Genomic DNA, 10705 nt, shown 5'->3' on the forward strand with positions numbered 1-10705 from the left:
GTTGCAATTGCACTTGTCTGTTCTGATCACTTAATACTTTCCAGTCACTAATCCCAGGCTTATTTTGACCAAGATATGGAAATGTTTGCAGAACCTCCACACACTATCGTGTCAGTGGCTCGATTGTCATTAAAGATTGCTCTTGAAGCTTTTCTGATTGCCTGTGCTGAAGAAGTTTGGACCTGACACAACGTTACAACTTTGGAGAGGAAATGTAACACAATTGACATGCCTTTTGTCTGGTTTTCTGGAGCAGCGTTACTCATTACCTTCGCATGGACTGTATGTCACCCACCTTCCCAGTCTCAGAGGCCAGGTCTACACCACAGACCTTTATTGATATAACTGCATCATGTGGGGGCATGAAAAATCCACACTTCTGAGTAATGTAGTTATGCTGACCCAACCCTAACGGCAGCATGTTGCCAGGAGAGCTTCCTCCATTGATATAGCTACTGCCTCTCTCAGAGGTGGGATATCTACGCTAATGGGTGAATGCTCTCCCATCAGCAGAGTAACATCTTCACTGATATTCTGGAACAGCTTTCCAAGGAAAGTAGTCGTGGCAAAAAATTAACCAGTTTCAGACATGAGACTGGTAGGTTTATAGAGGAGATGCAGGAAGAGTTTGTCTGTCTTGGCATACAGCCCATCCGCTACTGGTATCAGTGTTTAAGTGTGGACTTGCCCTGAGGTAAAATACCATGTTTGCAATTGCATGTGGACTAAAGTGTGGGAAACCATGAGACACTTGCAAAGATTGGGGTAAGAAACAGGGATCCTGTCTGGACTGGCCTACAGGTTACAACAGATGTCCCAAGTTGTGAGCCTAAAGAAAATACTGACTTGTCTGGACAGTTCTTTGCATCTGTCAGCCAGACGCCATGTTTAATTTCATGCTGCTTTTCATCCAGCTTTGCTGGAAGAGCCTGTCATGAGTGAATGACAGAGCAGGCTACCTGACAGGCCACTCCTAGTAAATAACTGAGTCAGTTTCTAGGAAAAGTACTTTACTTTTCTTCAGGGAAAGGAACCTCCCAAAGCTAGACAGAACAGTTTGGAAATGGCTGAGGCTTACCGGTAAAGGTTAACCAGTGGGGGCTGGAGCAACCATTCCCTGTGGCAGGGGAGGCTGCTTCAGCCCAGTGGAGGACAGGGGTGCTGCTGGAGTGCTGCCCCACCCTCCTCTCCTTAATTGATTAACCCGTTAAACTACATGTTTAATGGGTTAACCACTTAAATGGGATTTTACATCCCTAATTCACTAATACATTCTCTACCATTAATGCTTTCTCTCATTGTGCTGTGAGCTTATATATTGTTTTCATAATATATAATGTTTGTGAAGCACTATATTGGCAAAGGAAACAATAGCTTAACTATTTATTTATGTAGCTGTATAATTAGTGAAAGCATTCAGATCAGGAAATTATATGCACCAATTTATGTAAAGTTAATCTCATGAAAGCAAACAAATTACATTTAAAACAGGTCACATGCAAAATCTGAATAAAACCGAGAGCTAGCTGATTGAGGCAATCTTCATAGTTAAGGTATTAGTAATTGAAAATAGAATTTTTATGTGCACTGTATCATCTGCTTTCAAGAACAGCGTGGTGAGAAAGGTATAGCCTTGTTAAATTTGAAGGCTGCGTTAAAAGTGGTCCATTTAATGTTTGTCCATTTTTTAAAATGGGAATTCCATCTAGTGTATCTTTTCTTCATCCCTATCGTTCACTGTGTTCTAACAAAGGGCTATAGTCAATGTGGTCTCTAGTAACATTCTTATATTTTTCAAACCATAAACTGATTTAGCTGTGCCAAAACACAGTATGAACGATCCACATTTCCCCTTTTTCTCTTTTCTCTAATGTGTATTGAGAAGCAATCCTATTGCATGTTCATACTATTTTTCTGGCTCATCTTGATTCAGTCTCTTTTAACATTCGCTTAGTTATGTCAGTTTTGAGGTCTGTACTTGATTTGGTGATTCTGTTCTGTGAAGAAATCCAATAAACCAACCTTTACACTGTTTTAAGTGATGATCAGAGGCAGCTGTATACCAAATGGGATGGTCCTAGTTCTTACCATTTAGGAGGAGTTCTTGATCGAACAGACAAAACTCTAAAATATCTAGTTGATTGAGCAAGTCACTTTATGGGTGGGTAATGACTGGCTATGGGGTTAATGGCCAATATATACGGAGAAAAGTTGGTATCATCTTGAACAAAGTTGGGCAGCTGACTCAGGGAGGAATTATTAGAATCTTGTTTTATATGGGAGACTCCCAGGATTCTTCAGTTGCCTGTCCCAACACATGCCTTCTTTCTTCTCATCCAACATGTCCATCCTTAGGGGGAGGATTGGCTACAATGACATTCAATCAAATTGTCGTTACATAATTCACTTGGAAGAGACAACTGTGAAATGGATGTTGAAGAGGGAGGCAGCAGAGTGCTATGGGTCCTTCTGAGTTCTATATAGGGTTTGGACCAAGCTTAAAACCATAGTAGCTGAGCATCTTCCACTAGTACATTAAGCATCTGTCATGTGTTCTCACTCTCTCCCCAGGTAAAACAAAAAAACAGGCCTATGTAACACTTTAAAGACTAACAAGATGGTTTATTAGGTGATGAGCTTTCATGGGCCAGACCCACTTCCTCAGATCAAATCTCCCCAGGTGGTGTGTGTGCAGTGGAGTGCCTTTTAATTTATATTAGAGAAGGTGGGGGGGGGGGGGAGGAGTGTGTGCCGTGAATTTGGCATGGAAGGTGGTGAGGTTTGTGATGGTCTTTAGTTTCTGGGGGAATTGATTCTACAGTTTTGGGTGGGCTTCAGAGAATTGTCTCTTGCACAAATGAGTTTTACCCTTAGGGTGTGTCTACACTGCAGGGCTTAACTCGAAATAAGCTACACAAATTGAGCTACATCAACTATGGATCTTATTTCGAAATAGGGAGCGTCTACACAGCACCTGTTTTGAAATAGAGCACTCATTCTCCGACTTCCCTTATTCTTCGTACAATGAGGGTTACAGGAGTCGGAGTAAGAAGTCCTCCAGCTTGACTATTTTGACACTATTTTGCAATAACTGCCTGCTGTGTAGACATGGACTAAGTTATTTCAGAATAGCGCTAGTTATTTTGAAATAGTGTTGCAGTGTGGACGTACCCTTATTGGGGATAGTTCCATCTGGTCCAGAGGAGAGACGTTGTCAACCACATCTTCATCCTGGAACTGTAGCTGATCTTTTGCATGCCCTGGTGCCAGGCCATTGAACACCTTAAACACAAAAGCTAAGTCCTTGAATTTGGGCCATGTTTTGCGGGAAGCAGCATAATAAGGATCAATAGGTCTGACCTGATTAGGTGCCAGTGATGCTGAGTTGTGCTGCAGCATTCTGTGCTAGATGAAGTTTTCCAGGAACTAAGGGCTTCGTGCATTCTGCAGCAGCTACCTAGTTTATCTTGTGCCCAGAAATTCCTATCACTCTGTACGGAGTAAGTATGTTGGGATTTGCTTGGAATAGACTGGAATCTCTAAAAGATGAAAGCAATTGGTCAAATCATATTGAAGTTTAAGGATATTCTACTGTGCAACTTCTTTGAAATGTAATTAGTAACTAACATTTAGCCTTCTACATTCAAAAAATAAACAAGCTTGACTAACGCTGTGATTTTACATCATCATGTGCCATTGAAAACTAAGCAATCTTAAGAGAATTTAAAATTAGTCTAGTGCTATCGTGCTCATGGTATCTATGATATCTGAGTACCTCACAATCTTTGGCTACATCTAGACTGGCATGATTTTGCGGAAATACTTTTAACGGAAAAGTTTTCCTGTTAAAAGAATTTCTGCAAAAGAACGTCTAGATTGGATGATTTTGCACAAGAAAGCCCCGATCGCCATTTTAGCCATCAGGGCTTTTTTGCACAAAACAGTTCTTCCCTGTCTACACAGGCCCTCTTGTGCAAGTATTCTTGCACAAGAGGGCTTTTTCCCGAGCAGGAGCGTGAAAGTATTGCGCAAGAAGCACTGATTTTGTACATTACAAAGTCAGTGCTCTTGTGCAAATTCAAGCGGCCAGTGTAGACAGCTGGCAAGTTTTTGCGCAAAAGCAAATCTTGCCAGTCTAGACGCAACCTTTGTGTTTATCCTACCAGCACACCCATATAATAAACAGAAATAATCTCCACCTTGAATTTAAGTATACTAATGTGTAGGCTGGTGAATGTTTATTTCCATATTATTTATAAATGCTTTGTGGCCAAATGAAGTCATACCAATGTTGTTCAAATAACTTCTGACACAGTAACTACAAACAACTGTACCTGTACAACTGCCAATACCCCATCACACAGAGGCTGTGACTAGGGAGCAGTAATCTGCCACAAAATTGAACATCTGGATTAGGTTTGTTTGCAACTAACGTCTTTCTTTTCAATTTAGCGCACAGTTCTTGAGTTTATAAACATACTAAAAGATTTATCCAGTGTTGTTCGAGATCTTAACTTGATTAATGCTTTTTTTTGGGGGGGGGGGGAATGTCCATGTTTCATTTAAATCATTGCTCTGGAGTGTGGCTGGGGCTGAGGGGTTCAGTATTCAGGCTGGCCTGGGGAGAGAGGACAACCCTCTCTCTCACCACAGCAATTTGGGGCCAGGTCAGAAGCACTATGATCCGCTGCATCCCTAGGGGGCACAGGTCAGGGGGTGCATATCCATCTGCGGGGCAGATCCAAGTTCATCTGTCCCCTGTGCTCCCCAGCCAGCCAGAGGAATGCAGCAACCTGTGCACTGTCCCCTTGCTTCCTGCAAAGGGGAACAGCCAGCAATGTCCCCGTATTAATGGGGGGATTCTGCCAACCTGCCCTCTCTACAGGACACCTCGGCATGGGAGGCTTAGGGCTGGGGCAATCCTGGGTGGGGGACACCCCTGGCCAGCCCCTTTCACCTGCCTCGTGATTGTCTCTTCCGTATGGTTTTGTGAGAAGCAATCCCATCCCAGGTGCATCCCATTTTCCTGGCACCACCAAGCCCTGACCTTGCTTTAAGTTATGAGAAGAGGAAGCTGTGTACTGAATTTGGTGGGCCTAGCTCTTACCAATGAGGAGAAGTTCTTGGACAGACAGACCCACTCAACTATACACAGCTTACACTAAACCAAAAAGTTCCATCTGTAGCCACATGGTGGTGCTGGAAAGCTCCTGCTTTCTGTGCCATTGTGTGGGAAGGGAGGTTTAACCGTGGAGGAAGCATGCATGGGAGCGTATCCCACAACCAGCATAACTACTTGAAGGTCGTGGCAGAGCGTAGTTGTGGGGTGTTGCTTTTAAATATTGTCGCTGAATTCCATGGGGGAAGGAAAGCTCTAGACCCATTTGCCACAAACCGCCTTTTAGCTGGTCTCTCAGCCACATCTACCCCACAACGTTTGGGTAGTGCAAACTGCCTGAGCATACAGCTGCTGGCTTGTATGTCAGACTTGTGCACACCTGGGTGCTTGCACACACCACGGGTGCTTGCGTTGTAGCAGAATGCTGTGCGTCAGGGTTAGTTATTTCAGCTAACCATTGTCCCCGGTGCCATTGTCCGGCCTTGTGGGAGACCAGCAATTCACCGAGAATTGAGGGGTCACGTCACACACTCCACTTTCCTCATCCTCTAATGCTTTCCACAGCCCATAATTCGTACAGCGTTTTTTAAAACTCTCAGACCTGCTTGCTTCTTTTTGGTCTCCACCATTTCTCTGGGAGATGCATGGGCCGCGCAGAGATCAATGCGATTCTGATGGCCAGGGCTGATACAGGATGCACAATTCTCCTATATTTGTGGGGCTTCAAGGAGTAATGCTACCACCAAGGTTTCAATGAAAAAGAAGCAAAGATATTCAAGGGCAGGAACTGGATGCCGAGGACACCGTGTGTTGCAGGGGTGGGGAGCCGGGTTGCGGCTCCACATGGTGGATTGCTGTGCCTGGACCCAAGAAATGGACTGATTGGTGAGATTGCATTGTAATGCAGGTTTGGGAGGTGAAAAGTTATGTTTGTGGATCTGCATACTGGGTTGTTTGAGCTGATCAGTGCAGTGACAGCAAAATGAAAGCTGCGCTGACAGTGGAGACACAAGAAGCACCCCGGCTCTGGGAGCTCACGATGCCAAATTGTGATAGTGTTTCTCCAAGTGTTCTGTGGGCCCATGCTGCTTTGTTTACCTAAAGGCTGCGTCTAGACTGGCATGATTTTTCGCAAATGCTTTTAACGGAAAAGTTTTTCCGTTAAAAGCATTTGCAGAAAAGAGCGTCTAGATTGGCACAGACGCTTTTGCGCAAAAGCACTTTTTGCAGAAAAGCGTCCGGGCCAATCTAGACGTGCTTTCGTGCAAGAAAGACCCAAGCGCCATTTTCGCCATCGGGGCTTTTTTGCGCAAAACAGTTTTTAGCTGTCTACACTGGCCCTCTTGCACAAATACATTTGCACAAGAGGGCTTTTTCCCGAACGGGAGCAGCATAGTATTTGCACAAGAACACTGACAATCTTACATGAGATCGTCAGTGCTCTTGCGCAAATTCAAGCGGCCAGTGCAGACAGCTGGCAAGTTTTTCCGCAAAACTTGCCAGTCTAGACCCAGCCGTGGAGCTGCTACCACCTTTCCCGAAGTGAGCCTTTGGCACATTTTGAGAAATACTGCTTTTAGACAGAGAAAGCTATCCTGTGTGTTGTCTCTCCTCTCCCCTGCTCTTTAGAAATGGGATATATGGGGGAAGAGTAGATGTTCAGATTCTTAGTTTTTTAGCACAGAGGTAGAGAAAAAGGGGGGAGAGATCAAAGCAGGGAGGAAGTTGTAACACTGCAAGTTGGGAGTCAATCATCCCTTAGAAGTGTTCTCGGGCACAGCTAACAAGGGGCCAGCACGTGCCTAGACACCATCCCTTATTAGAGTAAGGGATCATCCAAACAACATATTTGAAAATGCAGTGTGATGACTAAAGCTTTGATAAAGATCTTGCTTTCCATAAAAGTAGTTTCTCTGTAGCAGCTCACTATGTAAGGGGTTGTACTCAGAAGGATCTTTGCTCTCTGGGAGCTCTGAAGTGCTGACAGAGCAGAAATATAAGGGGAAATAGAGTATGTTGTCCTCCACTGACCTATTTTGGGTAAGGAGGCATCAACTCAAATGTGGAGCTCGTGTCTCTTTCTTTCCGTAAATCAGGTTCTGTTGTTCAGGAAAAGGTGAAATGTATGAGTGGTCATAACATCACTCGAACTGCCTATTAGCTAACACTAATAACTGCCTAAGCTTACATGCTTTGTTAGTCTGTAAAGTCCTACCAGACCATTTGTTGTTTTTTTAGTTTATAATAGCTTTGTTTAGGGTTAGTTTCCTTAGCACTACTTTTATAGTAAAACTCAGCACTGGTAGATGGTTTTAGAGCACTTTTAAAAGTATAGGTTGAATTTCTCTAATCCAGAACTCTTTTGTCCAGAAGCATCTGTCCTCCAGACTGATTTTAGGGAGCCAGATGTTCACTTTTCAGAGGTGTGGCCAAGTTTCCTGCTGTCCCTTAAAGTTTGTTTACAGCCACCAGTCCTAGCTCTAAGTGTTCTGTGCTGTTATTTAGCTGGAATGTATCCCTAAAGCTACGTCTACACTGGTATGATTTTCCAGAAAAGCTTTTAACGGAAAAGTTTTCCATTAAAAGCATTTTCGGAAAAGCGCATCTAGATTGGCAGGAGGCTTTTCCGCAAAAGCACTTTTTGTGAAAAAGCGTCCGTGGCCAATCTAGACGCAGTTTTGCGTAAAAAAGCCCCAATTGCCATTTTAGCCATCAGGGCTTTTTTGCGCAAAACAGTACTGTGCTGTCTACACTAGCCCTCTTGTGCAAATGATTTGTGCGAGGGCTTTTGCCTGAATGGGAGCAGCACAGTGTTTCTGCAAGAACACTGACGATCTTACATGAGATCGTCAGTGTTCTTGCGGAAATTCAAGCGGCCAGTGTAGACAGCTGGCAAGTTTTTCCGCAAAAGCAAATGATTTTGCGGAAAAACTTGCCAGTGTAGACACAGCCTGTTTTCTAACAGCACAGTAAGGACTGGAGGTGTTGGCAATGCGGCTAGACAATATGGACCGCCCCTAGTCCCGAAAATTCTCTCAATTCGGAACCAGACGGGATTGGAGTGGTTCAGCCTGTTCTGCTCTGAACACACAAACAAGACTCCCTCTGGGAGCCCGGGCTGGCTGCAGGGGGAGCGAGGGACACGCCCGGCCCGTGTTCTGCAAACCACAGAGCCGGCTTTGACCTGAGTGCGGGCGGGGGGAGGGGGGGGGGGGGGAGCCCTCCCGTTCAGTTACCCGGGGGGGGGGGCCCCTCCCGTTCAGTTACCCGGGGGGGGGGGGGGGGGCCCCTCCCGTTCAGTTACCGGGGGGGGGGGGGGGGCCCTCCCGTTCACCGGGGGGGGGGGGCTACCGGGGGGGGGGGGGGGGGGGGGGGGGGGGCTCCCGTTCAGTTACCGGGGGTGGGTCACCCCCCTGTCTGGACACGCTCTGGTTTCACGGGGGGGGGGGGGGGGGCGCTGAGCACCCGGTGACTGACAGGCTCCGGGTGCTCCGCCCACCCCGCACCATGGCAACCCGCCCCGCCCCGCCCCGCGCGCGCTCGGCCAGCCGAGGCCGATCCGCACCCGCCCGTCCTCCCCCCCCGCGCGGGGGCCGGAAGCCGTTGGCGGAAGGGGCGGGGCGAGTGACAGCGCGCCTGGCCAATGGGCCGCGCCCGCGTGCCGCTGGCGTCCGGGGACGTGTCCCGGGGTCGGGGGCGTCGCGCGCCGCCCTGCCAGTCGGCGTCCGCCTCCCTTCGGCGCCGGGGGGGCCATGCGCGCGCCGCGGGCTGGGCGCCCCCGCGCTCCGGGCGGGCTGCGGCGCTGATGCCGGAGGGGGCGGCCCCGCGGCGTCTCCTCCCCCTTCCGGGCTCCCGGGCTGAGCCAGGCCCCGCGCGCCCGGGACCATGCGGCTCCGCATCTACAAGCGCAAGGTGCTGCTGCTGCTGGCGCTGCTGCTGGCCGCCTGCGGCCTGGCGCTCTGGGGCAGCCGCCGGCCCGAGCGGGACCCGGCCGAGCCGCCCCGCGCCGCCAGCCGCCCGGCCGAGCCGCCCGCCCCCCGCCGGGCCGCCAACGCCTCGGCCCCGCCGCCCCCGGCCGAGAACCGCACGCGCGGCCACCGCGCGCTCGTCTACCAGCTGAACTTCGACCAGCCCGTGCGCAACCTGGCGCGCTTCCCGCGCCGCGAGCTGGTGCTGGTGGTGCAGGTGCACGAGCGGGCCGAGCACCTGCGGCTGCTGCTGGACTCGCTGCGCCGCGCGCCCGGCGTGGAGAACGCGCTGCTGGTGCTGAGCCACGACCTGTGGTCGGAGGAGCTGAACCGGCTGGCGGCGCAGGTGGACTTCTGCCAGGTGCTGCAGATCTTCTTCCCCTTCAGCACGCAGCTCTACCCCCGCGAGTTCCCCGGCCACGACCCCCGCGACTGCCCGCGCGACGTGGGCAAGGCGGCGGCGCTGCGCCTGGGCTGCATCAACGCCGAGTACCCGGACTCCTTCGGCCACTACCGCGAGGCCAAGTTCTCCCAGACCAAGCACCACTGGTGGTGGAAGCTGCACTTCGTGTGGGAGCGGCTCCGGGCGCTGCGGGAGCACGCGGGGCTGGTGCTCTTCCTGGAGGAGGATCACTACCTGGCCCCCGACTTCTACCACGTCCTCAAGCAGATGTGGGCGCTGAGGCAGCAGGAGTGTCCGGAGTGCCAGATCCTCTCCCTGGGCAGCTACAATGTAGTGCGGGGCGGCTTCTCCGGCAAGGCCGACAAGGTGGAGATGAAGACGTGGAAGTCCACCGAGCACAACATGGGCATGGCCTTCAGCAGAGAGACGTACCAGCAACTGATCGAGTGCACGGATGCCTTCTGCACCTATGACGACTACAACTGGGACTGGACGCTGCAGCATTTGACTATCTCTTGTCTTCCAAAGTTCTGGAAAGTGCTAGTACCTGAAATCCCCAGGGTTTTTCATACAGGGGACTGTGGTATGCACCACAAGAAATCCTGCAGACCATCCACCCAGAGTGCCAAAATCGACTCTCTCTTAAACAACAACCAACAGTACCTGTTTCCTGAAACAATGAGTGTCAGTAAAAGGTACTCCATGGCACCTCTCTCTCCTCATGTGAAAAATGGAGGGTGGGGAGATATTAGAGACCATGAACTCTGTAAAAGTTACCGCAGACTGCAGTGAAAAAGTCACACTCTCATAATAGCCTCTTTCAAATTATTCCATATTGTCTTATGGACAAACATGTATAAAAGGGTTTGATTTCTGCTTTAATAATAAACATTCTTGTAAAAGGTGTCCAAAAATAGTAATCTTTCTTGTTTCCCATTTAGTTTTTTTAAACACGCCCGGCCCTACTGCTGATGTGTAACAAAATTTAAGCCCAGATTCAGAAAGGGCCCATTATGCTGCATTTACTGAATTTGATAAATGTTAAAATGCATCTTATGATAATGTAAGGCTTTGCACTTTCAGAATCTTTTAAATGCCATATAAAATACATTTTTGAAATGACCAATTCCATGATATTCAAAGTACTGAGAACAGTGAGGATCAAGAGGAATAAGTTTGACTGAACACTCAGTCCAGCAGCCCTGTACTAGCTTT

The 10705-nt window shown here is 48.7% G+C and overlaps 1 protein-coding gene and 1 long non-coding RNA gene across 4 annotated transcripts; one reads left to right on the plus strand and one right to left on the minus strand.

Moving 5' to 3' along the window:
• Positions 1 to 1375: 1375 nt before the first annotated feature.
• Positions 1376 to 7684, minus strand: LOC112545403 (uncharacterized). Of its 3 annotated transcripts, none has more exons than XR_012903241.2 (3): positions 7151 to 7684; positions 3172 to 3539; positions 1376 to 2367 (listed from the first exon to the last, which is right to left on the minus strand). It is a non-coding gene; the product is annotated as an uncharacterized LOC112545403 (long non-coding RNA). The 3 variants fall into 3 exon arrangements; XR_012903240.2 differs by lacking the exon at positions 7151 to 7684 and having other exon boundaries at positions 3172 to 3282; positions 3361 to 3855; XR_003088867.3 differs by lacking the exon at positions 7151 to 7684 and having other exon boundaries at positions 3172 to 3900.
• Positions 7685 to 8775: 1091 nt separating this feature from the next.
• On the plus strand, positions 8776 to 10404 carry MGAT2 (alpha-1,6-mannosyl-glycoprotein 2-beta-N-acetylglucosaminyltransferase). Its single transcript, XM_075926154.2, has one exon. The coding sequence runs from the start codon at positions 9005 to 9007 to the stop codon at positions 10280 to 10282; it is 1278 nt and encodes a 425-aa protein (XP_075782269.2). The 5' UTR covers positions 8776 to 9004; the 3' UTR covers positions 10283 to 10404.
• Positions 10405 to 10705: the final 301 nt, after the last annotated feature.

Source organism: Pelodiscus sinensis, chromosome 5 (assembly GCF_052426305.1).
Source record: "Pelodiscus sinensis isolate ZL-2025 chromosome 5, ASM5242630v1, whole genome shotgun sequence".
NCBI classification, from domain to species: domain Eukaryota; kingdom Metazoa; phylum Chordata; order Testudines; family Trionychidae; genus Pelodiscus; species Pelodiscus sinensis.